We start from the raw sequence: 24,914 nt of genomic DNA, 5'->3' as shown, positions 1-24,914 counted from the left end.
TTGAACCAGCCAATCAGCATAGCCAGCCCTGAGGGATGACAGAAGCTGTCATCTAATATTGAGAGGACTGCAGGGTTCCCACCCATTATCTACCACATGGTTAGCCAACCATGGTTCCCTCCAGATGTTGTTGGATTACAACGCCCTAATTCCCAACTATTGGCCAGGCAGGGTGGGAGGGAGTTTGGGAGTCCAGCAACATCTGGAGAGCCCCACCAGGACTATGCCTGCTCTAGACCAAACCATGCCCAGTTCTTTTCACTCTGCAGGCTAACTAATGAGAGATCACAACACCTTTCATTCCTATAAGGTGCTTTGATTGAACCTGTAAGACCCAGGTTGAAAGGTCTGTCTCATCTTCCTGGCCTTGCTAAACCTGCACCATGTCTGAACATGCACACAAGTCTTTAAAATAAGCAAGCAAGCAACCTTTTGATCTGGGAGCAGATGGGTGGGGATAGGGTGCCACGGTCTGATCTGCTTCTTCCTGCTCAGGAAAAAATGTAAGCATGACAACAGTTGGGTGCTGTTTCCACCGTTCCACTAAAGCTGCTATGAATAAGTGGGGCCCAAGGGTGGTTCCTCATGATGTTTGCCTACGTGGTGGGGCTTATCAATGCAGGCACAATCTCCCTCCATTAGCCAAGAGGAGATGCTTTGAAGCCTTTGCTTCTCCACTTTCTTCAGATACTCATTAACAAAAACTAGGATTGCAGGGTGCGGGGGCTACTTCTGTGAGCCTTGCCTCTGCCTGCATTTGTGAGGTCAAATCCATTGGCAGAGTTGCCAGCTCCCCACCAGGGCAGACCACTGACCTGAAGTCTCCAGGCTTGCCTGCCTGCCCCCAGGGGGAGGGCTTGTATCTATACGTGGGCAAGAGCACCTGTAAAAAAATAATTAATTAAGAATACTGTGCATGCAGCTTGAAAGCTTCAGCCTGGCAGGAGCTTGCAGCAAATTATTGCTCTGCCCTTCTTCTCTCCTATGAACACCTACATGTATTTTCTTTGTTTTCTGAACAAGCAAGAATGTTTTCATAGAATCATAGAGTTGGAAGAGACCACAAGGGCCATCGAGTACAACCCCCTGCCAAGCAGGAAACACCATCAGAGCACTCCTGACATATGGTTGTCAAGCCTCAGCTTAAAGACCTCCAAAGAAGGAGACTCCACCACACTCCTGGGCAGCAAATTCCACTGTCGAACAGCTCTTACTGTCAGGAAGTTCTTCCTAATGTTTAGGTGGAATCTTCTTTCTTGTAGTTTGGATCCATTGCTCCGTGTCCGCTTCTCTGGAGCAGCAGAAAGCAACCTTTCTCCCTCCTCTATATGACATCCTTTTATATATTTGAACATGGCTATCATATCACCCCTTAACCTCCTCTTCTCCAGGCTAAACATGCCGAGCTCCCTTAGCCGTTCCTCATAAGGCATCGTTTCCAGGCCTTTGACCATTTTGGTTGCCCTCCTCTGGACACGTTACAGTTTGTCAGTGTCCTTCTTGAACTGTGGTGCCCAGAACTGGACACAGTACTCCAGGTGAGGTCTGACCAGAGCAGAATACAGTGGCACAATTACTTCCCTTGATCTAGATTTTATACTCCTATTGATGCAGCCCAGAATTGCATTGGCTTTTTTAGCTGCCGCGTCACACTGTTGGCTCATGTCAAGTTTGTGGTCAACCAAGACTCCTAGATCCTTTTCACATGTACTGCTCTCAAGCCAGGTGTCACCCATCTTGTATTTGTGCCTCTCATTTTTTTTGCCCAAGTGCAATACTTTACATTTCTCCCTGTTAAAGTTCATCTTGTTTGTTTTGACCCAGTTCTCTAATCTGTCAAGGTCGTTTTGAAGTGTGATCCTGTCCTCTGGGGTGTTAGCCACCCCTCCCAGTTTGGTGTCATCTGCAAATTTGATCAGGATGCCCTTGAGTCCATCATCCAAGTCGTTGATAAAGATGTTGAATAAGACTGGGCCCAAGACAGAACCCTGTGGCACCCCACTAGTCACTCTTCTCCAGGATGAAGAGGAACCATTGATGAGCACTCTTTGGGTTCGGTCAGTCAGCCAGTTACAAATCCACTGAGTGGTAGCTTTGTGGCTGCTTAACAGTCCAGAGACTTCTGTGCTAATCAAAAGCCCTTGCAGCTCCATAAATAAATTTTATATTGGGAGATATACCGTGTGGCTGGTTAGAGATACACCAGATTATAAATTTTCTAAATCAATCAAACGAACGAACGAACGAACGAACGAACGAACGAATGAATGGGTTCAAGAATTACACAGCTGAAATGGTTTTGAGAAACTATTCAGCCAACCCACTGGGAAAGGCAATCTCTCCCAACGATATAAAATCCTCACACAACTGACTACCCTTCCTCTCACTTCAGTAAGACTAAAATGGGGTGAAACATTTTGGAAAAGAATTAGAGGAACAACTCTGGGAACAAATTTGGGATGAACCACCTTTTGGATCCATCTTAATTAGAATTTGAGAAAATGCTTTAAAGCACATCACTGGTTTATGTGCCCAGCCAGATAATATAGAATTAATCATAAAACATTGAACCTTTGCTGGTGGGAGTGCAATTTACCTGCACATGTGGTGGTTTTGCACAAAAATTATCCCTTTTGGGGGAAAAGTGTTTCAAATGATGCAATAATTGCTAAAACCAGACTCGAAATTAACTCTACTATTGTAACATACTTCACAGATTAGAACGAATAAAGATTTCATCCTCCATTTATTTGCAGCTAGATTAGTGATTGCAGAAAAATGGGAAAGCTTATGGACTTTGTTAAGACTCTGTTGCCTATGTTAAGACCATAAGAGCCAACTCCCAGGGGCTGAGGTCCCTTTGGCCCCCAAATAAAACATTTGATGGGACTGCCCTCCCCCAAGGCATTGCCATTCAAATGGTGTGCATGTACCACATCATGTGATCAATTATGTGGGGTGGGGCTTACCTTCTCCCCTCCCCCAATATTTTATTCAAGTTGGCACCCCTGGTTAAGATAATTGAACATGGTTTTCATACACACTCCACTAACTCACAAAATCTTACAGACACTTTCATGTACCATAGAATCCTAGAATTGTAGAGTTGGGGCCCCAAGGGTCATTAGTCCATCTCCCTGCAATGCCGGAATTTCAACTAAAGCATATCTGACAGATGGCCATCCAACCTCAGCTTAGAAAACCTCCAAGGATCCAAGAAGTCCACCACCTCTAAGGGAGACCGTTTCACTGTTGGACAGCTTTTACTGTTAGAAAGTTTTTTTCTGATGTTTAGTTGGACTCTCCTTTCTTGTAACTTGAAGCCATCCTACCCTCCAAAACAGGAGAAAACAAGCTGTTCCCTCTTCCATGTGGCAGCCTTTGAGATATTTGAAGATGAATATCATATCTTCTCTCAGTCCTCTCTTTTCCAGGCTAAGCATACAGTAACCAACTCCTTCAACTGTTCCTCACAAGGTTTGGTTTCCAGACCCCTTTTCATCTTAGTTGCCTTCCTCTGCGCGCGTTCCAGCTTGTCAACAACCTTAAATTGTGGTGCCCAGAACTAGACACAGTATTCCAGGTGTGGTCTGACGAAGGCAGAATAGAGTGGTCCTATTACTTCCCTTGATCTGGACACAATACTTCTGTTGAGGCAGCATTAGCTTTTTTTTCTGCTGCATCACGCAGTTGACTTACATTCAGCTTGTGGTCCACTAAGACCCCACTATTTTTCTTTTCTGTGCAACTACTAAGCTCTGTTTTTATTGTATGGGTATGTTTTGTTACTTGAAATTAAATATTAGTTAGGAAAAAAGAGTAACAAATTGCATAAGCAGTGGTGGGCAGAGGTGTAGCTAGTTGGTTTCAGGACTACAGTAGTTATGGGACAGAGATGACTTTGGATACCTTGGTGGATGACATGCCAGGAACTGGACTGAGCTAGTGTTCTGCTGAACTTCCTAGTGGCTTTCAATACCATCAACCATGGTATCCTTCTGGGCTGCCTTGCTGGGATGGGACTTGGAGGTCCTGTGTTACAGTGGCTCCCTTCCTTCCTGGAGGGGCAAGCCCAGAAAGTGGTGCTGGGAGACTCCTGTTTGATGCCTTGGCCATTGGCCGGCAGGGTCCTCAGGGTTCTGTTTTGTCCCCCAAACTATTTTATGTTTCCATGAAACTCCTGTGAGAGGCGGTTTGGAGTTTCAGGGTTCAGTGTCAGTATGCTGATGATACCCAGCTCTATTTCTCATTTTCACCTAAATCCAAGGAGGCTGTCTCAGTTCTAAACCAGTGTCTGTCATCAGTAGTGGACTGGATGAGAGTGAACTAACTATAATATAATACTGACAAGACAGAGGTGCTCTTGATCAGTTGGAAGGCAGAACAGGGAATCGGGATTCATCCTGTGCTGGATGGGGAGCACTCCCTCTAAGGACATAGGTCCATAGTTTGGGTGTTCTCTTGAACTCAGCCCTGAGCATGGATGCTAAGGTTTCTGAATTGGCCAGGAGTGCATTTGCGCAGTTACAGCTAGTGCGCCAGCTGCACCCATTCCTTGAGATGTCTGATTTGGCCAGAAAACATGCATTAGTTGCAATCCGTATGGATTAGGGCTATCTTTGAAAAGTGCTCAGAAACATCAGCTGGCTCAAAGAGCTGCAGCCAGACTGTTGCTCAGGGCTGGTTATAAGGAGCAGATAAGTTGAAATTTCAGAATCTGGGATGTTCCTGACCTGGCAACCTTAAGGGTGGGTGGACAGCCGGAAATTGTATGTGCATCTTCATCATTATTCTACATTAATGGGGAGCGGGAGACACAACCCTCTAAGAGCAGAGGTGGTAGGAGAGTGCAGAAAGTCCTGTGGGGACACATGAGCCTCGGATGCAGGTTCCAAGTTCAACTCCAAGTAGAAAGATGCTGGGTTAGCAGGGCTGGGAAAGCCCAAGACCTGAAAGAGCTGTTGCCCAAGGCCTGACCCTATTTGGCTGCTCTAGAATAGAAGAGCACCCCACCAGAATGAGTATATTGTCCTGTGTCCTTCAGGGTGCCCAGCATACTTTACAATGTGAGACGTTAGTGCCTGCTGAATGGGGAACTACCGTATTTTTCGCTCTATAACACGCAGATTTTTGCTCCTAAAAAGGAAGGGGAAATGTCTGTGCGTGTTATGGAGCGAATGTGTGGTCCCTGGAGCCGAAAAATGAGGCAAAAATCAAACCGCGCTTCAGGGAGAAGGGAGCTCCGTGAGAGAGGAAGTGGCAGTTTTCCTGCATTCTGCCTCAGGGTCTTACTGCCCACCCTCCTCTGTTTCGTTGCTGTGTTTGCTCAAACGGAACAAAGAGCAGGGAAAGCCCCTCCCCTCCAGGCAAGTAGAGAGGAGAGCAGAGCGTCGCTCTATCCTGTCCCTGCTCCGGAGGGAACAATGTATGTGAAGGGAAGAGAGATTACAGGTTCGGCTTAAAATTCTGATTTGACTTCCTACTTTTTGTTTTTGGAGACACACAGCATTCAAATATGCTTTCTTCCATTTAAAAGGATGAAATCCTTAAACAGTGTTTTGCCTGTAAATTCATGCGATCTGGAAGATTACAGTGTCTGTACCTCTTAAGGGATGGCAAAGCTTAGGTTTCGCTGCTAAATAGTTCTTAATGCAGTTAAAATGCTTTCTTCTGTCATGCTGGTGGGAGGGAGAGAGAGAGAGAGAGAGAGAGCGCACGCTGGCTGGCTTGGGTGGGTGGGTGGGGGGAAACTTTTGCCTTCCTTTCCTCACGTTATAGCCCTCTCCTGCATTCTTAGCCTTCTGTGTTTTTCCTTCCCTCCCCACTTAAAATGTGGTTACAAAGCATGGATCCACATGGATCCTCAGGATCTTTGCATTGGGTCACCCCAAATTCACCATCAGAGCACACAGCATGTCCATGGCTACAGCCTGCCCCCCCCAAAATCACACACCCATTGTTGCCTGGGGCTGCAATGGTGCAAAAACGTGGTTACAAAGCATGGATCCACATGGATCCTCAGGATCTTTGCATTGGGTCAGCCAAAATTCACCATCAGAGCACATAGCATGTCCATGGCTACAGCCTGTCCCCCCCCCCAAAAAAATAACGCACCCACTGTTGCCTGGGGCTGCAATGGTGCAAAAACGTGGTTACAAAGCATGGATCCACAGGGATTCTCAGGATTTTTGCATTGGGTCACCCCAAATTCACCATCAGATCACATGTCTGTGGCCACAGCATGAAGCACAAAAATGATACGTCCACTGTTTCATTCAGAATATTTTTTCCCTTGTTTTCCTCCTCTAAAAACGATGTGCGTGTTATGGTCAGGTGCGTGTTATAGAGCGAAAAATACGGTAACTTCCATTTCAAATGGGCTGACGTAGAGAAGCTGTTTGCATTATAAGCAGTCCAATCTCATTCACTCCACCCTCTTATGACAGCATGGAATAGCTCTTATTCACCCTCTAATGATAATACAAGAAGTCATGCTTAAAACAAGGCAGGGTTTATAAGTCAAAAACTGTGGCTTATGGGTGTCATTTGTTTGTGATTAATAAACCGTAACAAGCAGGGCTCAGTGTTATATGCAAACCAGGCTAGAGAGACATAACTCAGAATCTGTCCCAATCCCAACACCAGAACTATAAAAGCCATATTTTGTTTGTTTGTTTGTTTGTTTAATTATTGATTTGAAAATACATAGAACCATAGAGAATATATAACTTTCTTTTGTCTTTCTGGCCCCACAGAAATAAGTTACAATTAACATCGGTTAACAAAATATCAAAGCAGAATTTTTTAAAAATAACCAAGATTATGCCACAGAGCGGAATGCAACCAGGCAAAAAGCAGCACTTTTATTGTCAAACATTAACTATGAAAGCAACAGCAGGGCATCTCATAAGGAGTGATACCAGAGTAGCCCAAAGGAGCCCGCTGAGACACACACACAAAGCAGCAGCAGCAGCAGCAGCAGCGGTAGCAAGTTGTGTCAGGCAGCAATCACTCAACAGGATACATTCAGAGCTTGTGTTTTCTTGCTCCAAAAAAGGTACCTGAAGAACCTTCCTGGGTTGCTTGACACAGAGACACACACACACACACACACAGAGAGAGAGAGAGAGAGAGAGAGAGAGAGAGAGAGAGACCACCTTTCCAACCAGAACTCCCACTAAGCTTCCAGCTTTGGGTGTGTCTCTTTTGGCCAAGATGGAGCCCCCAGCCCCACCCCACCATAGCTGTCAACCTCCCCTTTTTTTGGCAGGAAATTCCCTTATTTCAGTGCCGTTTCCCGCTGCTATCCCAGATTGTTAGATATCCCATAGACTGTCTCCGGGACAGGTGAGCCTGCTGATCCCTTATTTTCAAATCCGAAAGTTGACAGCTATGCTGCTGATCCCTTATTTTCGAGGCTGCTGATCCCTTATTTTCAAATCTGAAAGTTGACAGCTATGCACCCCACCCTGGTTAAAACAAAAACGAAGCTCTGGTGATTAGGACACAGTTGCCCACAAGCCAACAATTGCTAATTCACACGGAGAAGCTGTAGACCATGGGTAGGCAAACTAAGGCCCGGGGGCCAGATCCGGCCCAATCGCCTTCTAAATCCGGCCCGTGGACAGTCCAGGAATCAGCATGTTTTGACATGAGTAGAATGTGTGCTTTTATTTAAAATGCATCTCCGGGTTATTTGTGGGCATAGGAATTCGTTCATTTTTCCCTCTTCAAAATATAGTCCAGTCCCCCACAAGGTCTGAGGGACAGTGGACCAGCCCCCTGCTGAAAAAGTTTGCTGACCCCTGCTGTAGACCAACCTGGGACCCTCCAGATGTTGTGGGGCTCCAGCTTCCATCAGCCCCTACTCCCAGCGCAGCTGCATGATGATGGGGCTGATGGAAGGAAGGCCACATGGGCTTGGTCTGATAAGAACTGTAGTCTTAAAAAAAAAAGTGCCCTTCAACCATGGGTCCTCAGATGTTGCTGGACTACATCTCCCATCATTCTTGGCCTTGGGTTAAGTTGGCTGGGGATGATGGGAGTTGTTGTCCAACAACATCTCAGGGCTCAAGGTTGCAAAACACTGGTCTATAACACTCGGAGTGTACCAGGTTGGCGAAGGCTGATTTAGATAAACACAAATCTCACAGCTCCAATTCACAAGTGCTTCTCATCTTTGTTCTGGCATACTTCCTTGTGTATGATAGCCCGCCCTGCTGAAATGAATGGGGATTTCTCCATCACCACCCCACCATATGCAGAAGGAGATCATAGAATTGTAGAGTTGGAAGGGACCCTGAGAGTCATCTAATCCAACCCCCTGCAATGCAGGAATATGCAGCTGTCCTGTACAGGGATCGAACCTGCAACCTTGGGGGGGGTGTGCACATCAGAGGGTGTCAACAACTTTGGATTGGGGCCAGAATCCAGACATGCAGCAGAACAGAGGCACCCCTAAATGAAAGCACAGAAATACATTTTCTCTGCTTTGAACTTTGCATTCCCTTAAGGCACGGATGGGACACCTGCAGCCTTCCAGATGTTGCTGGACTACAACTCCTGTCATCATCCCATATCATTGGCCCTGCTGACTGCAGCAGATGAGAGATGGGAGTCCAGCAATGTCTGGAGAGCCACAGGTTCCCTATGTTTGCTTTAAGGTCTTCAGATAGAGCTGACATTGGAAAACAAACACACGCACACTAAAAAAGAGCTGGCTGGAACAGTTATTTCCAAATATGCCACTTGAATATTCCACAGTCAGCCTGTTGCAAAACTTGCTTCTTCCAGCACTGTACACTAGTCAGAGGAGAACACAAGAACACTTGGTGTTCAATGGCAAGGGTATTTACTACACACAACAGAACAGGTATCAAAGTCAGCTTGGCTCCAACGTAGGAAAAAGCAGAAACGGTGTTGCAATGGAAGGAGTGTGTGCTTTTTCAAACACCAAAATAGCAGCAATTGAAACCTTTAAAAAAACATATCTGTGGCAATTATCACCAAAATTTCCAGCTGCTACTTAAGTCCCAGTTGAAAAGGAGGGGCATATAGGAACTATGCAAACACCATTGATAGCCTTATTCTCCATGAATTTGTCCAATCCTCCTTTAAAACCCTCTACTTAAATATAAGGGATGCGGGTGGTGCTGTGGTGGGTACAGGAGCAGGGACCGAGCAACGGGAGCTCACCCCGTCACAGGTATTTGAACTGCTGACCCTTCTGCTCCTGCCAACCTAGCAGTTTGAAAGCACGTCAAAGTGCAGGAAGGTAAACAGCGTTTCCGTGCGCTGCTCTGAGTTGCCAGAAGCGGCTTAGTCATAGTGGCCACATGACCCGGAAACTGTACGCCGGCTTCCTCGGCCAATAAAGCAAGATGAGCGCTGCAACCCCAGAGTCGGCCATGACTGGACCTAATGGTCAGGGGTCCCTTTACCTTTACCTTAAGGTGCTACTAGACAATTTTTTTATATATTCTAACAGGTTCACATTCTCAACCACGATTGTAATAAGAAACAAAAAGTTCTAGTGGAATGACTGCCTGATACTGTGTTTGGCCACCGTTGAAATAATAGAAATCTCTTCATCTTAAGAATGACCAGAAAACTAGAGTCAAGTGTTTAAGTGTGGGCTGTCAAATTAATTCCACTGCAGCTGAAAGAGAATAATGTGTTTGTGGGGGGGGGTGTTATACAAAAGTTGTGGACTCCCATCTCACATCAGGGATGACCAGCAGATGTCAGGGGTGACGGCAGTTGGAGGTCCAGCAGCTTCTGGGGTGTGTGTCCCCCCCTGCTGTGTTAGCTTAACATTCTTTTAGAGGACTGCAAAGAGTAACAGTTGGTTTTATTTTCCCCTGCCCAAGGCTTCACCTGATGTCGTAATGTGTATAGATAACATGGGCTGTCTTTTTCAAGGATGTAAAAGTCCTCCAGCCAGAGATTCCAAAGGCTGCCCATGATAGCATTTCTACTCAAAGGGCAGGTTCATGCACAAGTTAAGAGCACATCCAGCCTCTGCCCCACCAAATCAATCCGAATCCACGCCAGTTTCTCATTGACAGACATGGCATTCTGTGCATGATTTTTTTGACATGCACGCTAGCCCCAAGTGTTGTAATTTCAAAATTAGACTTCTTTTCTTTTTTTAGGTAATGTGAAAAAGGGAATCAATGCTTGTGGCATGCACACTCACCTCTGGTCAACAAAATCTGGAAGGTTTTCATAGGGATCCAGAAACCTGCCAAGTCTCTTTGGCAAGGTGATGGGATGAGAGAGACATATCACTTTACACCCCATAGGAAATGAAGCCACTTTTTCTTGCAAACTATTATCTGTCTTTATCCTCTGACGTGCAACAGAACAGCAACAAACCTCCACTACTACTCCCAATACACTCAAAGAATTTTGGCATCTGAGGAGCAGCAAAACGCTTTTCTTAAAAGCAATGATTTCTTAGTACCCTGCCTAACTCACATGTACATTTTCTATACTGTACATATAATATTTGTATCTATATAATATATAGATATAGACACACTCACACAAACAATTTCCTGATCAACATTTAAAAGATATGTTTGGCAACATTGAGAAAAGAATGTATTCGTTTGCCTAATGCTTCACGCACACAGAGTTCAGGACGCACAGAGAGAATCAATAAAGACCTGTAAATAAATAACATTTTCTTTCCATTTAAAAGTGCTCTCCTTAAAACACATGCGCACGCACACGCACACACACACACACACACACACAAAGCAAGACTGCTATCAAATGGCCAAAATATGCTCTCTCTGATAGCATAGGCAGAAAGTGCTCGGCTTGATTACTCAGCTAGCTTTTAAAACAAAACCATTTTTTTAAAGGGATTTCAGAAAAACTAAAAGGTCACCCCAAGGGGTGAGTGCAATGAGTTCATGGTGATGTAGCATTGCTCTGAAAACAAGAGTGTGATATGGGAGTGGAAAACCCTTGTGCTAACAATTGCAAAGTTATATACTAGAAACTACTTCTCAAAATTTAGATACAGCTTCTCATAGTGTCAAAAACAAAGACAACATCAAAAATCCCCTGCAGATGCAGCCTACGCACTGCATCTCACCCTTCTTCCAATAAAGGGGAGAAGATGGACCATGTTGTCCTCACGGTCACTCTGTGAAGTAGGCTGGATCGGCAGGAAGTGACCAACCAACAGCTTCAAGGGTGAGCGAAAATTCAAAGCAAGTCAAGGTCCCATGCTCTTTCCACTGCATCATACCATTTCTCGCTGCCATCTCCAGGGCAGCTGGCTCCTCACAACTTGCTTGGCAAGGACACTGCCCTGTCAGAAAAGGGCTAGTCAGCCTGCCTAATTCTCTTGGAGTTTTCCAAAGTGGAAAGGTTTATCTTTCAGAAACAGGTCACTAGATCAAGTTTGTGCTTTTAAGAAAGGAGGGTGGAAACACTAGCATCCACAGTCAAAAAGCCCAGCACAAGCAACATGTACGTACACCCACCCACCCCATGGACTGCATGGATCCTTCAGTCCCAAACTTTATCCTTAAAATACCACATTGCCCTGCCATCTCCCAGAAAAAGCTCTGGGGGTAGAAGTAGTAAGGCAGATCAGCTCCAGAACAGGAGGAAGTAACTTGTTTTGTAACTGTCCCCCTTCCTTATGGGGGCAAAAGGGCAAAAGCCCACTTGGCACCACTGCCCAGGGGCACGATTCTCTTGTGCTTTAGTATCTGGCTGAGCCTGGGATGTGCCTATGTCTGCTTTGGAGGGCGGTGCCTGATTCTTTAACACTTGCCAGAAAAATGGAGTGCCCTACCACTTTGTGGAAGTCCAACCAGCCACCAAAGGCCATGGGAAGTCCAAGCTGAACTTGTTTGGGGCAAGGAATCCAGTTTGCACTACTGGTCCACCTGGCATGGCCTCCTTGCACAGCCAGTGATGGAAGCCTGGGACTTACAGCTTGGGCACCAAATGGGAAGGGCAAAATTAATGGGCTTGGGCGAGGTCAGCAGCTCCCTCTCCAAACTCAAATCCTCAGGGCTTTGCATAGGGAAGCCGGGACAGTTAAACCAGTTTGACTGTACTGTTGAGACAGAGCTCCCTGCTTTGAAGTGCAGCTGCCAAGGACTGAACCCCCGCTCCCAATTTAAGGATGGAGGTCATTAAGGGTTACTCACTTTGGAAGCGGTGCTCTTTGACCACTCTCTCCTGAAAGAAGAATAGGAAGGGCTTAACATGGAAGTACGAGTAGCCAGCACAGAGACCCAGCAGGGTGGGTGGGATGGATTTTGCAGCACTAGTCCTCTGGAGTGAGAGGGAGAAGCAACTATGGCTGAGCATTTACTGGCTACGAGGAAGGCCTTTTCATGACAACAACAACAACCAAACAAAATATAGGCACTCACTTAGCCATGATGGCAACCTTTTTAGGAGATTTTTTAAAATCAGGAAACCCATTTAATTTCATTCTGTCTCTTTCTCCTTCTCTTTTAAAAAGAACACCTGAATTTTTAACACAGACCATTTCAAATATTTGTCCTCAATATTACTTCGCACTAGAGTGCTAAGAAGACTGGTTAATCTGGTGCTGACCAGAGACAACACAGAGGCAGAACTTCAGAGGAGTCACAGGATCAGCTCCATGGGCTGCCGTTTCCATCAGCCTTTCCCAACATGGGGCTCACCAAGTGGTGTTGGACTACAACTCCCATCATCCTTGACCATTGGCCAGGCAGACGGGGGATATTGGAAGTTGGAGCTCAACACCATCTGGAGGGCACTAGGTTGGGGAAGGATGGCTTACCTCCTCTAGTAAGTGTTTATAGACTTTCTCCAAGAAGTATCCTGTACTATCACATCATTCAGAAGGACAATGTGAAGGAGAGGCGCAAAGTGTGTGTGTGTGTGTGTGTGTGTGTGTGTGTGTGTGTGTGTGAATAGGCCGAGCCCAACCTCCAAGGTTCAGTGTTGAAGAGAGGAAACTCCTGAGGCTGGACCAGAGCAACCATCGGGTGCTTTCTGCTTTGAAACACAAGGAGCCATCTAGGGCAGAAAGAGAGAAGTGAGAGAGAAATTTCAACGAGATGCCATCAAGGCCCTGGACATACATGATGGCTTTGCAACCTCATGATAGAAAAGCAGGATGCTTAAGTCCTCAGTCCAGCAAAAAATGTGCTGGGTTGGAGAGCATGTTTTTTTTGTCAGGCCCTGGTCAAGGGCAAAGAATGGCAAGCATCCCCACAGAGCAGGATGGAACAGGCCAGCCTGGCCTCAGTCTGCTATACGGTTTCCTAATGAAATATGGCGACAGCGATCTGGGGCACTGCAGAAAATTTCAGGAAAATCAGGAAGAGGACAGACAAACCTCAGTGGCAGAGATGGCCTCAACTGGCACCCTTCAGAAGGTGAGAAAGCTTCCCCATAAAAGGATGACCTCGGCAAAGCCTCACCTGATTAAAGGGCCAAGAGTTAGATCCCGACCTGCACATTTTGGAGGTGACGGGGAAGGAAAAATGCTGGCTGTTTAAAATATTCTCTCTGAAGGAAGAGCTGAAGGGAGGGAGGGAAATCAGTGACAGATCCCAGCCACCCCTTTTCAAGGCTGTCACCTTGACCTTTCCAAACCGGAACAGAAGGTAATAAAACCAGACATCCCAATAAACAGCCACACCCTTTCCACCCACCTGACGACTGACCTCTGTCCTCAAAGCAAGGTTTGTGCCAGTCAAGCTCCATCCTACCTGAATGAGAAAGGAGGCAGAGCTTGTGAGTTCTTTGGTTAATTGTCATCACGGAAACAGAAGAGCCAGCAGGCAGTGGCTGAAAACACCCAGCCCACACAAACCGTGGAATGACTGGCTGGGAGACTGCCTCTCCAGGGACTGGCTCAAGTTCATGGGGAGAGGCACGCTCCCTCTCTAGCTCTCCGCCTTATGCGCTAGTCCAGCCTCCAAATGTACACAAGGTTGCTTCAGTCTCCCTTCCTCCTCCAGGGCAGATGTTCTCTCAAATCACTTGTTCTCAATGAGTGTCTGGACTTTGTAGACAAGGTCCCGCGCCAGCTTCAGGACCTGTTGAGTGTTGTGCCGTTCTGCCATTTCTGGAATGGAAGGAAGGAAGGGTCAAGCAAAACGGAGGAAGAAGAGAGGGTAGGTTCAAAGAAAACAAGGTGAGGTCTCTGCCCTTGCCTCTATCCCCACACTCAGGCATCCTGCAGGGACACCTTTGGGAAGGGACCACAACTATGTGGGAGAGGCCATGCTCAGCACACCACAAGTCCCATCCCCAGCATCTCTAGTTAAAAAAAAAGGATCTGTATGTCATGTGCAAGATACAGAGGACATTCACAACACACACACATATCAGTTGGGCAGGAAAGCAAGAAGATGGTGCAAAAAAAGAGCTCAGCAGGAAGTCAAATACAGTGGTACCTCGGGTTACATACGCTTCAGGTTACAGACTCTGCTAACCCAGAAATAGTGCTTCAGGTTAAGAACTTTGCTTCAGGATGAGAACAGAAATTGGGCTCTGGCGACGCGGTGGCAGCAGGAGGCCCCATTAGCTAAAGTGGTGCTTCAGGTTAAGAACAGTTTCAGGTTAAGTATGGACCTTTGGAATGAATTAAGTACTTAACCCGAGGTACTACTGTAGCTCAGTCTGCATGTAAGTGAAAGATTGCTCAGACTAAGGCCAAAGTCTACAGCTTGATGGAATCCGGTGAGTCCCTCCAGGCACCAACGGATCCCTAAAGAGTACTGTCAGAGCTGCTTGAAGATCCTAGCTCACAGAGGATCACGCTAGCCAGCGATCATTAAGTAAAAGTCTTTATTGAATTACAGTTTCCATTCTCACGCTGCTGCGCGCAACTCTACGTCTAGTAGCTAGATCGGCGAAGCTCCGTCTGAGTCTCCGCCCCGTGTGCACCAACTTAATATCCTAGCCTTGCTCCACCTTTTCCGCCTGACTGTCCTCCTCTGGGTCCCTCTACCCCCCGGGGCTTCTTCCTTCCGGGATTCTTCTGACGCTGACCCGGACCCTCCTGCCTCCTTGCGCCGGGCTTTAGGACCTGGCTCCCTTTCGGGGCTGCTTACTGCGCCGCCTTCCTCTGCATTTGAACTTGGCGCGCGCGCCCAACCTTCCACTTTCCTCTTAACCGTTTCTTCGCTCCCCGATGGAGGTGTGGCCACTCCTGACTCATGCCCTCCCTCCTGTGGTGAGCTGCCAGCGCTTCTCCCCTGGCTCCCTTCCTCTTCCCTGCTTCCTGGCGGTGACGCTGGTCCCGATTTCCAGCTGCTCCCCCCTGAGTCCCCTCTGGCTCTATCTTCCTGGGGTGCCCCCCTAGACTCCCCCCTTGCCCTGGCCACTGGTGCTCCTTTCTGTGAATCCTCTGATTCACTGGAAAGACTAGGAGATCTCGGGTCGTCGTCATCACTCATCTTTTCTTCTGCCTCCTCCCCTTCGCTCTCTGTTTCCTCCCTTGCCCGTGCCTCTGCTCCTAAACCCCTGACATCCATCCCCCCCTCGAAGCCCCCCATTCCCCCCTCCCCTCCTTCCGGTGCTGGAGCTGGGGGCTGCTGTTGCAAAGGGACGAACGTCGGATATCGGTCGCTTCCCGTGGCGGGCCTCCATCTGAAGTCTCGCGGGTCTTCCTCCCTGCTCTCGTCGACAACGGTCACCTCCGCTTCCATCTCTGTGCCGCCGTGCTCGAAACCAGGGTCGTCCCCGAAAACGTCCATGTCCGTCTCTCCCTCACTTCCTCCTGGCGGTGTTGCTCGTCCTGGGCCTTCCAGCCACCGTCTGCGGAACTGCTCCTCTGGTCTATCGTCCCACCAATACGAGGGTTCTGATGCAGATCCCGAGGGTGACCCCTCCGGGGAACGGACGTCTTGTGTCGGGTCCTCGTCCGAGTCGAACCCCCGGAAAGTGCTGGCCGAAAGCGTGGGCGTGAAAAGCCAGTCGTCGAAAAAGTCTGCTGGCATAGGTCTATGGGGGAAGAGGGCATGAAACTCGTCTTTGAGGAGAGGTTCGTCCAAGGCGTAGCCCGGCACCCAGCTGTTCGCACTGGCCGGGGTGCCCTCCTTGGCGAGAAAGTATTCTACCCCCTCTTCCCCCCATCTGGAGTCCAAAATCTCCGTGACTTCGTTGATGCGCTCCCTCTGTGCCACTCCCGCGTGCCCTGTTCTGTCTCTGACCGGACTCGGCGCCGTTCCGGGTTCCTGGAACCTGTGCGGTGCCTTGTAGGGAGTGAGCACCGATCTGTGGAATACCGGATGCATTCTGGAACCCTCCGGAAGTGCCAGTCTGAAAGCTACCGGGTTGACCTGCTCTTCGACTTGGTAGGGCCCCAGTTGTTTATGCCCTAGTTTCTTCTTGGCCAACGACCTGGCCGGCACTGCGTGGGCTGCTAACCAAACCCAGTCTCCCACGTGGAGCTCTTCGCCAACCCTTCTGTGCTTGTCCGCTTGTACCTTGTATGCGTGCTTGGCCAGCTCCAGGTGGCGCCTCAGCTGATCGTGGACTTCCTGCAGCTCCGACGCGAACGCATCTGCTGTCTGCGGCTCCCCCTCCCCCATTCTTTCCAGTCCCGGGAAGGTTCTGGGGTGCCTCCCGTTGTTGGCGAAGAACGGCGTGACCCCCGTGGACACGTGCTTCGTGTTGTTGTAGGCGAACTCGGCAAGCGGCAGGTAATCCACCCACGTCGCAGGCTGTTGATTTGCATAACATCTCAGGTACTGCTGCATGATGGCATTGACCCGCTCCGCTTGCCCGTTGGTCTGCGGGTGTCTCGCCGACGCCAGGTTGATCTTGACGTTCAGGAAGCCCATCAGCTTCTGCCAGAAATTCGAGATGAACTGCCGCCCCCGGTCGGACAGAATAGACCGTGGCAGACCGTGAACCTTGAACACGTGGTCTATGAACAGTTTGGCGGTTTGCTCGGCCGTGGCCACCTTAGCACACGGAATGAAATGCGCCATCTTGGAAAACAGGTCCACCACCACCAGCACTGCCGTCTTGCCCCTCGAGCTGGGCAGATCCGTGACAAAGTCCAGGGCCACCCTTTCCCAAGGTTCGACCGGAGTTTGCAGCGGTTCCAACAGTCCGGCCGGCGGTTTGTGCACTGGTTTGGCCCTCTGGCAGGTGTCACACCTCGCCACGTAGTCTGCGACCTCCCCTCTCATTCCAGGCCACCAGAAATCCCTGGCTACTAATTCCACCGTCTTCTCCTTGCCAAAGTGCCCGGCCGTGGGCGCGTCGTGCAGCTGCTGCAGCACCTTGGCGCGAAGGTCGTCTCCCGGCACGTAGATGGCCCCTTTACGGATGAGCAATCCATCTCGTAGCTGGAAACCGTCGGCCGCAGCCGTGCCCCTTTGCACCTCTGCCATCTTTGCTTGCGCGAAGGAGTCATCCTGCAACGCTCGTCGCACCGCCTCCAGGTCCACGGTGGCCGCGGCGCACGCCCATACTGTTGGTGCGAAGATGTGCATGGCGGCCGCTGGCGTTGCGTCCTCCAGATACTGTGGCTTACGGGAGAGGGCGTCCGCCATGATGTTAGTGTCCCCCGGGACATACTCTATGCGGAAGTCGAAGTTCGCAAAAAACTCAGCCCAACGTATCTGCCTCTGGTTTAGGAACTGTGCCGTGCGCCAGTGCTCCAGATTCTTGTGGTCCGTGCAAACCTGCACCGTGTGCTTGGCGCCGATCAGGAAGTGCCTCCACGCTTTGAACGCTGCATGAATGGCCAGCAACTCCCTGTCCCAGATGGTGTAGTTCTGCTCGGACTTGCTGAGCTTCCTGGAGTAAAACGCTGCCGGTCGCCACACCCCCTGCTGGTCCTTTTGCAGCAGGACCGCCCCCACGGCTCTGTCCGAGGCGTCTGTCTCCACCCTCATCGGCCTGCTGGGGTTGACGTGAAGCAGCTGCTCTTCCGACGCGAAGAGACGCTTGAGTGCCTGAAAGGACTGCTCCGCCTCCTCTGTCCAAACGAACTTCTTTTTCTTGGAGCTAAGCGTGTCTGTGATGGCCGCTGTCTGCATAGCGAAGCCCTTGATAAACTTGCGATAGAAGTTCGCAAAGCCGACAAACCTCTGGACCTCCTTCCGGTTGCGTGGACTCTTCCAATCCAATACCGCGCGAACCTTGGCGCTGTCCATGGCGAGCCCCTTGTCAGACAACTTGTAGCCCAGAAAATCCACCTCCGTCACGTCAAATTGGCACTTCTCCAGCTTGGCGTAGAGCCTATGTTGCTTTAGTCTGGTCAGCACTTCCTTGACGTGTCTGTCATGCTCCTGCTGCGATTCCGAAAAGATCAGGATGTCATCTAAGAAACAGACGCACGTCTTGTAGAGAAGTCCCGCCAACACGTGATGCATGAAAGCTTGAAAAACGTGGGAGCCATTTTGCAATCCAAAGGGCATAACTCTGTATTCGTAGGTACCCAGTGGCGTGAACATGGCCGTCTTCCACTCATCTCCCTCCCGCATACGAATGAGGTTGTACGCCCCTCGCAGGTCTAACTTGGTGAACACTTTCCCCTTCCGCACCTTCGCCAGGAGGTCGTCGATTCGGGGCATGGGGAAGTCCGACGGCTTGGTCCCATTGTTTAAAATGCGATAGTCCACGACCAGTCTTTTTTGGGGCGTGTCTCGCTTTTTAACAAAGAATACTGGACTGCCCCCCGCTGCCTTGGACTCTCGGATGAAACCGCGCTCCAAATTATGATCTATGAACTGTTTGAGTTCCTGCAGCTCGTCCTCTGACATGGAATACAGTTTCCCCTTAGGCAGCACCACCCCCGGCAGCAGGTCAATTTTGCAGTCATATGGTCTGTGAGGGGGCAGCCTGTCCGCCTCCTTCTCGCAGAAAACTTCCAAAAATTCTGCGTACTTGTGGGGAATCGCTTGCAGCGTGCCTAGCAGCAGCTGTGACTCCTCTTCCTCTCCTTCCTGCCGGGGCACGATGCAGTGTTCAGCACAAAAGGAAGAGCCGAAGATCAGCTGCCTCTGGTACCAAGCCAGCGTTGGGCTGTGCTTGTCCAGCCAACTCATTCCCAATACAATGGGCGTATCCGATAGTTGAGTGACATTGAAGCTGATGATTTCTTTGTGATTTCCAAGTCGCATCGCCATGGGCGGCGTCTGCTTCACCACTTGCCCTCCTAGCAACTCCCTGCCATCCACCGTGACAACCTGCAGGGGCAGTGTGGCCGGCAGCAACTGTATAGCGTGCTTGTCGACAAAGTCCTGCCCTATAAAGTCCGCGTTGCTGCCCGAGTCAACTGTGATGGGCACGTCAGTGGTGATTCCATTGGGCAGCTGGAGAGATGCGGTGAGCCTCACCACTGGTTTGGGCGGGAGGGGGTTCACGGGCTGTAAAACCTCTGGGGACTGCGTCACTAACACGTCTGGCTGGGCCCCAGGGCCTCTTCCTCCAGCCAGACTGCGTCGTTTCCCTGCTGTGGTCCCCCTTGCTGCGTTGCTGCAGTCACCATTGCCGAGGCTGCAGTAAGCTTGTGGAGCCTCTGGGGACACTCTTTTGCCATATGCCCTGGCTCCTCACAGACGTAACACTTCCTGTTCCCTCTAGGAGGCTTCGCTTTCACTGCTGCCGGTGCTAGGGCTCTGGTTGCTGACTGAGCCCTTGCACCTCCAACCTCCATAGGTTCGGCTCCTCCTCCTGGCGGAGGCGTGGATTGCGCCCGCGCTGCTTCTCTGGGAAGGAAGGAGGGGCCCCTGGCTGGTTCGCGTCCTCTACGCCCTTCGTCCCTGCTCCACGGACGTTCTTCCAGCCTCACCCCCACTGCCAGTGCCCTCTGAACGACCTCCTGGGTGGTTCGGGGTCTCTCCCCCCTCGCGATCTCATCTTTAATCGAGTTGTGCAGCCCCTCCCAAAAGAGGTCTCTTACAGGAGCCGAATCTCTGTCCCATTCCAGGGCACTGACCAAGGCGAAAAAGCGGGCATGATACTGCCTGACGCTGGCCCGCCCTTGTCTCAGCCCATGCACCTCCTTCCGTGCAAGATCCACGTCAATACTTGATAAAAAACACCCATCCATCGCTTTAATAAAGGCATCTGCATTCTGGAGCGCCGGATCCTTATCTCTCCATAAATTGCGTAGCCATGCTTTAGCATCCCCATGCAAATGGGACATGATGAATCCCACTCTCTCTTGCTCATCTCTAAAGTCTTTATGCAGCAGTTGCAGTGCGCACAGTACGTCCGCTCTAAAGTTGGGATACTGTTGCAGGTTCCCATCGAAGTGAGAGACCAGCCCGCCTGTTCGTCTCGCCAACCCAATTCCCTCCTGCCGGGGTGTCTGCTTTGTCAGCACGTCTAACCTGACCTGGAGATCCCTGCAGGCGGCAGCTGCCTCCTCCTCTCTCTTCCTGGATGCGAGAGCCTCGGCATTCAGTTGTGCCACTGCTTTTCTGAGTTCCTCTATCTGCTGCTCAGCCGTCATGTCGTCTGCCGTTCGTGAGCTCGCTAGTAGGCACCTGTTTCTCTCCCCTCCTCGAGGCTGTAGATGCCCACAATCGGGAGACGGAGCTTACTGTCAGAGCTGCTTGAAGATCCTAGCTCACAGAGGATCACGCTAGCCAGCGATCATTAAGTAAAAGTCTTTATTGAATTACAGTTTCCATTCTCACGCTGCTGCGCGCAACTCTACGTCTAGTAGCTAGATCGGCGAAGCTCCGTCTGAGTCTCCGCCCCGTGTGCACCAACTTAATATCCTAGCCTTGCTCCACCTTTTCCGCCTGACTGTCCTCCTCTGGGTCCCTCTACCCCCCGGGGCTTCTTCCTTCCGGGATTCTTCTGACGCTGACCCGGACCCTCCTGCCTCCTTGCGCCGGGCTTTAGGACCTGGCTCCCTTTCGGGGCTGCTTACTGCGCCGCCTTCCTCTGCATTTGAACTTGGCGCGCGCGCCCAACCTTCCACTTTCCTCTTAACCGTTTCTTCGCTCCCCGATGGAGGTGTGGCCACTCCTGACTCATGCCCTCCCTCCTGTGGTGAGCTGCCAGCGCTTCCCCCCTGGCTCCCTTCCTCTTCCCTGCTTCCTGGCGGTGACGCTGGTCCCGATTTCCAGCTGCTCCCCCCTGAGTCCCCTCTGGCTCTATCTTCCTGGGGTGCCCCCCTAGACTCCCCCCTTGCCCTGGCCACTGGTGCTCCTTTCTGTGAATCCTCTGATTCACTGGAAAGACTAGGAGATCTCGGGTCGTCGTCATCACTCATCTTTTCTTCTGCCTCCTCCCCTTCGCTCTCTGTTTCCTCCCTTGCCCGTGCCTCTGCTCCTAAACCCCTGACAAGTACCTTTTGGGCTGCATTGGTGGTGGTACTGCAGTGCAGCAGAGAACAAGCCAACATTTCTCTCTGCCTGCACAGAGTTCAGAAGGCAGCTCAACCTCAAAGTCCCTGGCTCAGGACTCCTGGAGGCTGGCTTGGTGCCTATTCCTGAGGGGCACAGATTTTGCAGTGCAGTCATTTGGGACAGAAAAGTGTCCTCAACTTCAGCCCCAGCCCATTACAATCTGTACCGTTGAAGAACTTGATGATATCCGTGAAGTCCATGTTGTTCTCCAGGATGATGTCCCGATAAACCTCCACCAAGGCAAGAGCAATGAAGAGGACATAATGAGACGAGGAGATCTGTGCTGCTGCCCAGATCGTTTCCCAGACAGAGAAGACATCATTGTAAACTAGCTCTGTTAGAAAACAGGAACAAAAAAAGAACAGTCATTGAAGCCATCTGAAGCGACCAAAGCTAGGGTTGTCATATGCCCTCTTTTTCCAGGACACGTTCTCTTTTTCATGGGTATGTAAAATGAGAGTCATCATAATGATCCATAGTTAAAAGTAGAAGTCAGCAAATGTGTCCTCTTTTTTGCTCTTTAAAATATGGCAACCCTAAAATGCAGAGGTGACCCCCATCCCAGAATTCTCTGCAGCAAACAGCGTTGTGCAGCAAACATCAAAGAGGACACCAGGAAAAAAATTGGGGGGGAGGAACAAAGAAGGGCAATTATATTTTACCTTCTCCCAACTCCTGTCCTCAGGATGCTATCAGGGCAACTCATGCTGCTCCAGCTAGTGTTAAAAGATGTGTTTAAGTCAAAATGCAGATGCAGACCCCATTCCCCCAACGCACCTCGCTTAAAATCCAGGAGAAACCAGCGGTAGCAGAAGTAAAAATGCGTGTAATCGCCATTTTGATGCATCAGCTCAAACAGCTCAGAGTCTAAAATCTACCAGAAAAGCAAAAGCTTCAGGATCTTGTTTCTGCAAGAAAACCACATTTGCCCCCCCCCCCGCCACAAAACCCCCACATCCTACATGCAGCAAGGTGCTCAATACTCCCTTGACCTCTTTTCAAAGAGCTTCACAGGACATGGAAGTATTAAGCAGAGAACCTAAGCAACACTGCCACCCTTTCTTTTCCTTGCACAGGTATTGTGCCTAACAGCAGGCAGAATGTGTCTCTGAGATGAGCTTTCAGCAACTGAATTTCTACTGATTAAAGGCACTGGGTTCTTTCCAGGGGTGTGTATGTGGAGGGAATGGCACCCCTCCTTAAGGCCCCAAGGCAAAAACCAAGGAGCTTATCACCCCAAACGGTAACCAAGGGTGGGATTCCAGTGCAAATTGAGGTTTGCATAATTAAAGTAGACTAAGAAGAGCTTCATAGTGAAAAATGAAAATAGTTCCTTGGATTTGAAAGTGTTCAACATGCCATGGAATGTGCAAAGTTAGGAATATTTTTAAAAGCCAGAAAAACTAAAAATAGGATACAGCAAAGATCCAAATTTATGGATATGGGAGGAAATGTTGCAGTTAAAATGCACATGCACTGGACATGTGGCAAGAGATGGCTCAGGAAAATGGAATAAAGCAAACACAGAGGCCATACAATTTCAGAAGACCACCTGTGCGGTCTAAAACTAACAGTAGGGCTCATGTGGATGCAGGAAGCAAACAACAGAAAGCGATGGAGAGACTGTGAAGAAGTGTCTATCCAAAGACGGACGTGAGACACTGTAGAAGTCAGAAAATGAGCTGTCAGCGTGGCCCAACAATTTCATGTTATGGAATTTTCTGGTTTAGAAAGCTGTGTGAAAATGCACTGGAAAGTGTGGAGTAAATGAATGACTAATGGGAAGGTGAAACTACTGAGTTGGGTTTTCCGGCATTATGGAGTATGCTGACGACACACAACTCTACTTCTCCATTACATCTGCAGGTGAGGCAGTGGAAGTGCTGGACCAGTGTCTTGCCTCAGTCATGGACTGGATGAGAGTCAACAAACTGAAGCTCAATCCAGATAAGATGGAGGCTCTGTTAGTGGGGGATTCCCTAGGCCAGATGGGTGGGAGGTTGCCTCCTAATTTGGGAACCACTGATCTAACCTCTGCATAAGCCTCTGACAAGCAGATCATGGTGAACACTCCGTGGAAAGGGTGAACTGGAAGAGTTCCTGTTCTTTACCTGGATGAGGGATCTCATGTTGGCAAAGTGGGTGTCCATGGCGCCTCCATGGGGGAAGTTCTGGTTCATCCGCTTCATAAGCTCTGTGAAACAACTGAAGGCAATGGCCTCTGAACAAGGGCGGGGCAGGGGGGTGAGAGAGAGAGAGAACAGGGGAATCAGTGCCCTGTAGACCTGGCTCTCACCTGCTTTTGCCCAGAAGGAAGAGGACCCAGGCCACCCAAGGACACAACCAGGAGCTCTCTGTGTGTTGGCTGCCAAAGGCATGCATGTCCAGGTGAGAGTTTTACACATCCTGGCTTGGGGAAAATCACAAAAGTGCTACTTCTTCTCCTGTGCAGGATACTCCTCCTCCAACTGCAGCCCCACATTCCAGCCATGGCCTGGAAGCCACACCAATTAGGCTGTTCACATTGGTCTGACAGTCATGTGGATCTTTGGGGATCAGCACACATCAGAGCTTTCTGCATCCTGATGTTCCAGCTACCTCCCATGTGCCATGGAGCTGGCTCTGAATTTGTTTTTTTAAACACCAGACATGTCCCTGCTTCAAGCTGTGAAACATGAGTGGGCAAGCCTGTCTCATCTGGATTTGGAGAGGTGCAAGAGGGTGAGGCCCAAATTCTACAATCTCCCACCCACAATGGAAGCACATCTGAGTGGGATGAGAGAGTGGGGGAGTCTTTTCACAGCGACAGTACCTACAGAGCACCTTGCCTTGGGAAGTGCACTTGGCCCCCTCCTGCACATGAAGAGTTGGATCAGACCAACAGGCCCATCTAGCCCACCATTCTGTTCTCACAGTGAACAAGCAGGTGCCTATGAGAAGCCCACATCAGTTGCTCAGAGCCATTTCATTCAAGCAGGCTCTCCTTGGGCATGGGTGATCATGTTTTTACATTTGCTGATCCTGTTTCCTTGGTTGGTGGACTTATTCCATTGGGTCCTTTTATGAAATTGTAATTTCATAGAATCACAGAACTGTAGAGTCAGAAGTGACCCCAAGGAGTGCAGGAATCATAGCTAAAGAGTCCCTGACAGAGGCCATCCAATCTGTGTTTAAAAACCTCCAACAAAGGAGAGCCCATCACCTCCCCAGTAGTCCATTCTGTCTGTAAACTATCATGAATGGTGCTTTTGCACCATAGAGTCAGGGCAAAAATGTTATAAATGAACCAATAAATGAATAGTCCAGCGAAGGGATCCATCAGAGCCAGAATTCCCCAGACTGTTAAGGCTGGCATAGTGGCAAATAGAGAGAACTCACCATCATCCAGAATCACAAGCAAAGGAGCCAGCAAGTCACACATCCCCTGGACATAGCCAATGTCAATGTGGTGCCAGACGTAGCTGCAGAGAGACAGGAGGCTGGGTGAGGTGACAGAGGTCCTGCAAAGCAGCAGCAGACCCAGCAGAAAAAAGGAGCAGAATCTGTGTG

The 24,914-nt window shown here is 49.5% G+C and overlaps 1 protein-coding gene and 1 long non-coding RNA gene across 3 annotated transcripts in view; both read right to left on the bottom strand.

The window, feature by feature from the left end:
- Positions 1-6,661: 6,661 nt before the first annotated feature.
- LOC310691278 overlaps positions 6,662-24,914 on the bottom strand; it is a 125,658-nt gene continuing 107,405 nt past the window's right edge. Inside the window, exon 2 of the long non-coding RNA XR_014518442.1 lies at positions 6,662-9,240. This is a non-coding gene — a long non-coding RNA (uncharacterized lncRNA). The remainder of the gene's footprint in view (positions 9,241-24,914) is intronic.
- The window catches only part of SGSM1 (small G protein signaling modulator 1), an 88,198-nt gene continuing 69,945 nt past the window's right edge, over positions 6,662-24,914 (bottom strand). Inside the window, exons 21-26 of one of the 2 annotated variants that reach the window (XR_014518420.1) lie at positions 24,744-24,826; positions 23,477-23,586; positions 22,143-22,239; positions 21,532-21,699; positions 7,464-14,101; positions 6,662-7,398 (exon numbers count right to left, since the gene is read on the bottom strand). Coding sequence is in view for 1 of the 2 variants with exons in the window: in XM_083470911.1 (XP_083327037.1) it covers positions 14,013-14,101; positions 21,532-21,699; positions 22,143-22,239; positions 23,477-23,586; positions 24,744-24,826 (547 nt within the window). In the remaining variant the exon portion in view is untranslated. Of the gene's footprint in view, positions 7,399-7,463; positions 14,102-21,531; positions 21,700-22,142; positions 22,240-23,476; positions 23,587-24,743; positions 24,827-24,914 lie in introns of those variants that run through there. The other variant, XM_083470911.1, reaches the window with a different exon arrangement.

Source organism: Podarcis liolepis, assembly GCF_965112155.1.
Source record: "Podarcis liolepis genome assembly, chromosome: 13".
Lineage (NCBI taxonomy): Eukaryota > Metazoa > Chordata > Lepidosauria > Squamata > Lacertidae > Podarcis > Podarcis liolepis.
This window is presented reverse-complemented; position numbering and strand designations above follow the sequence as displayed.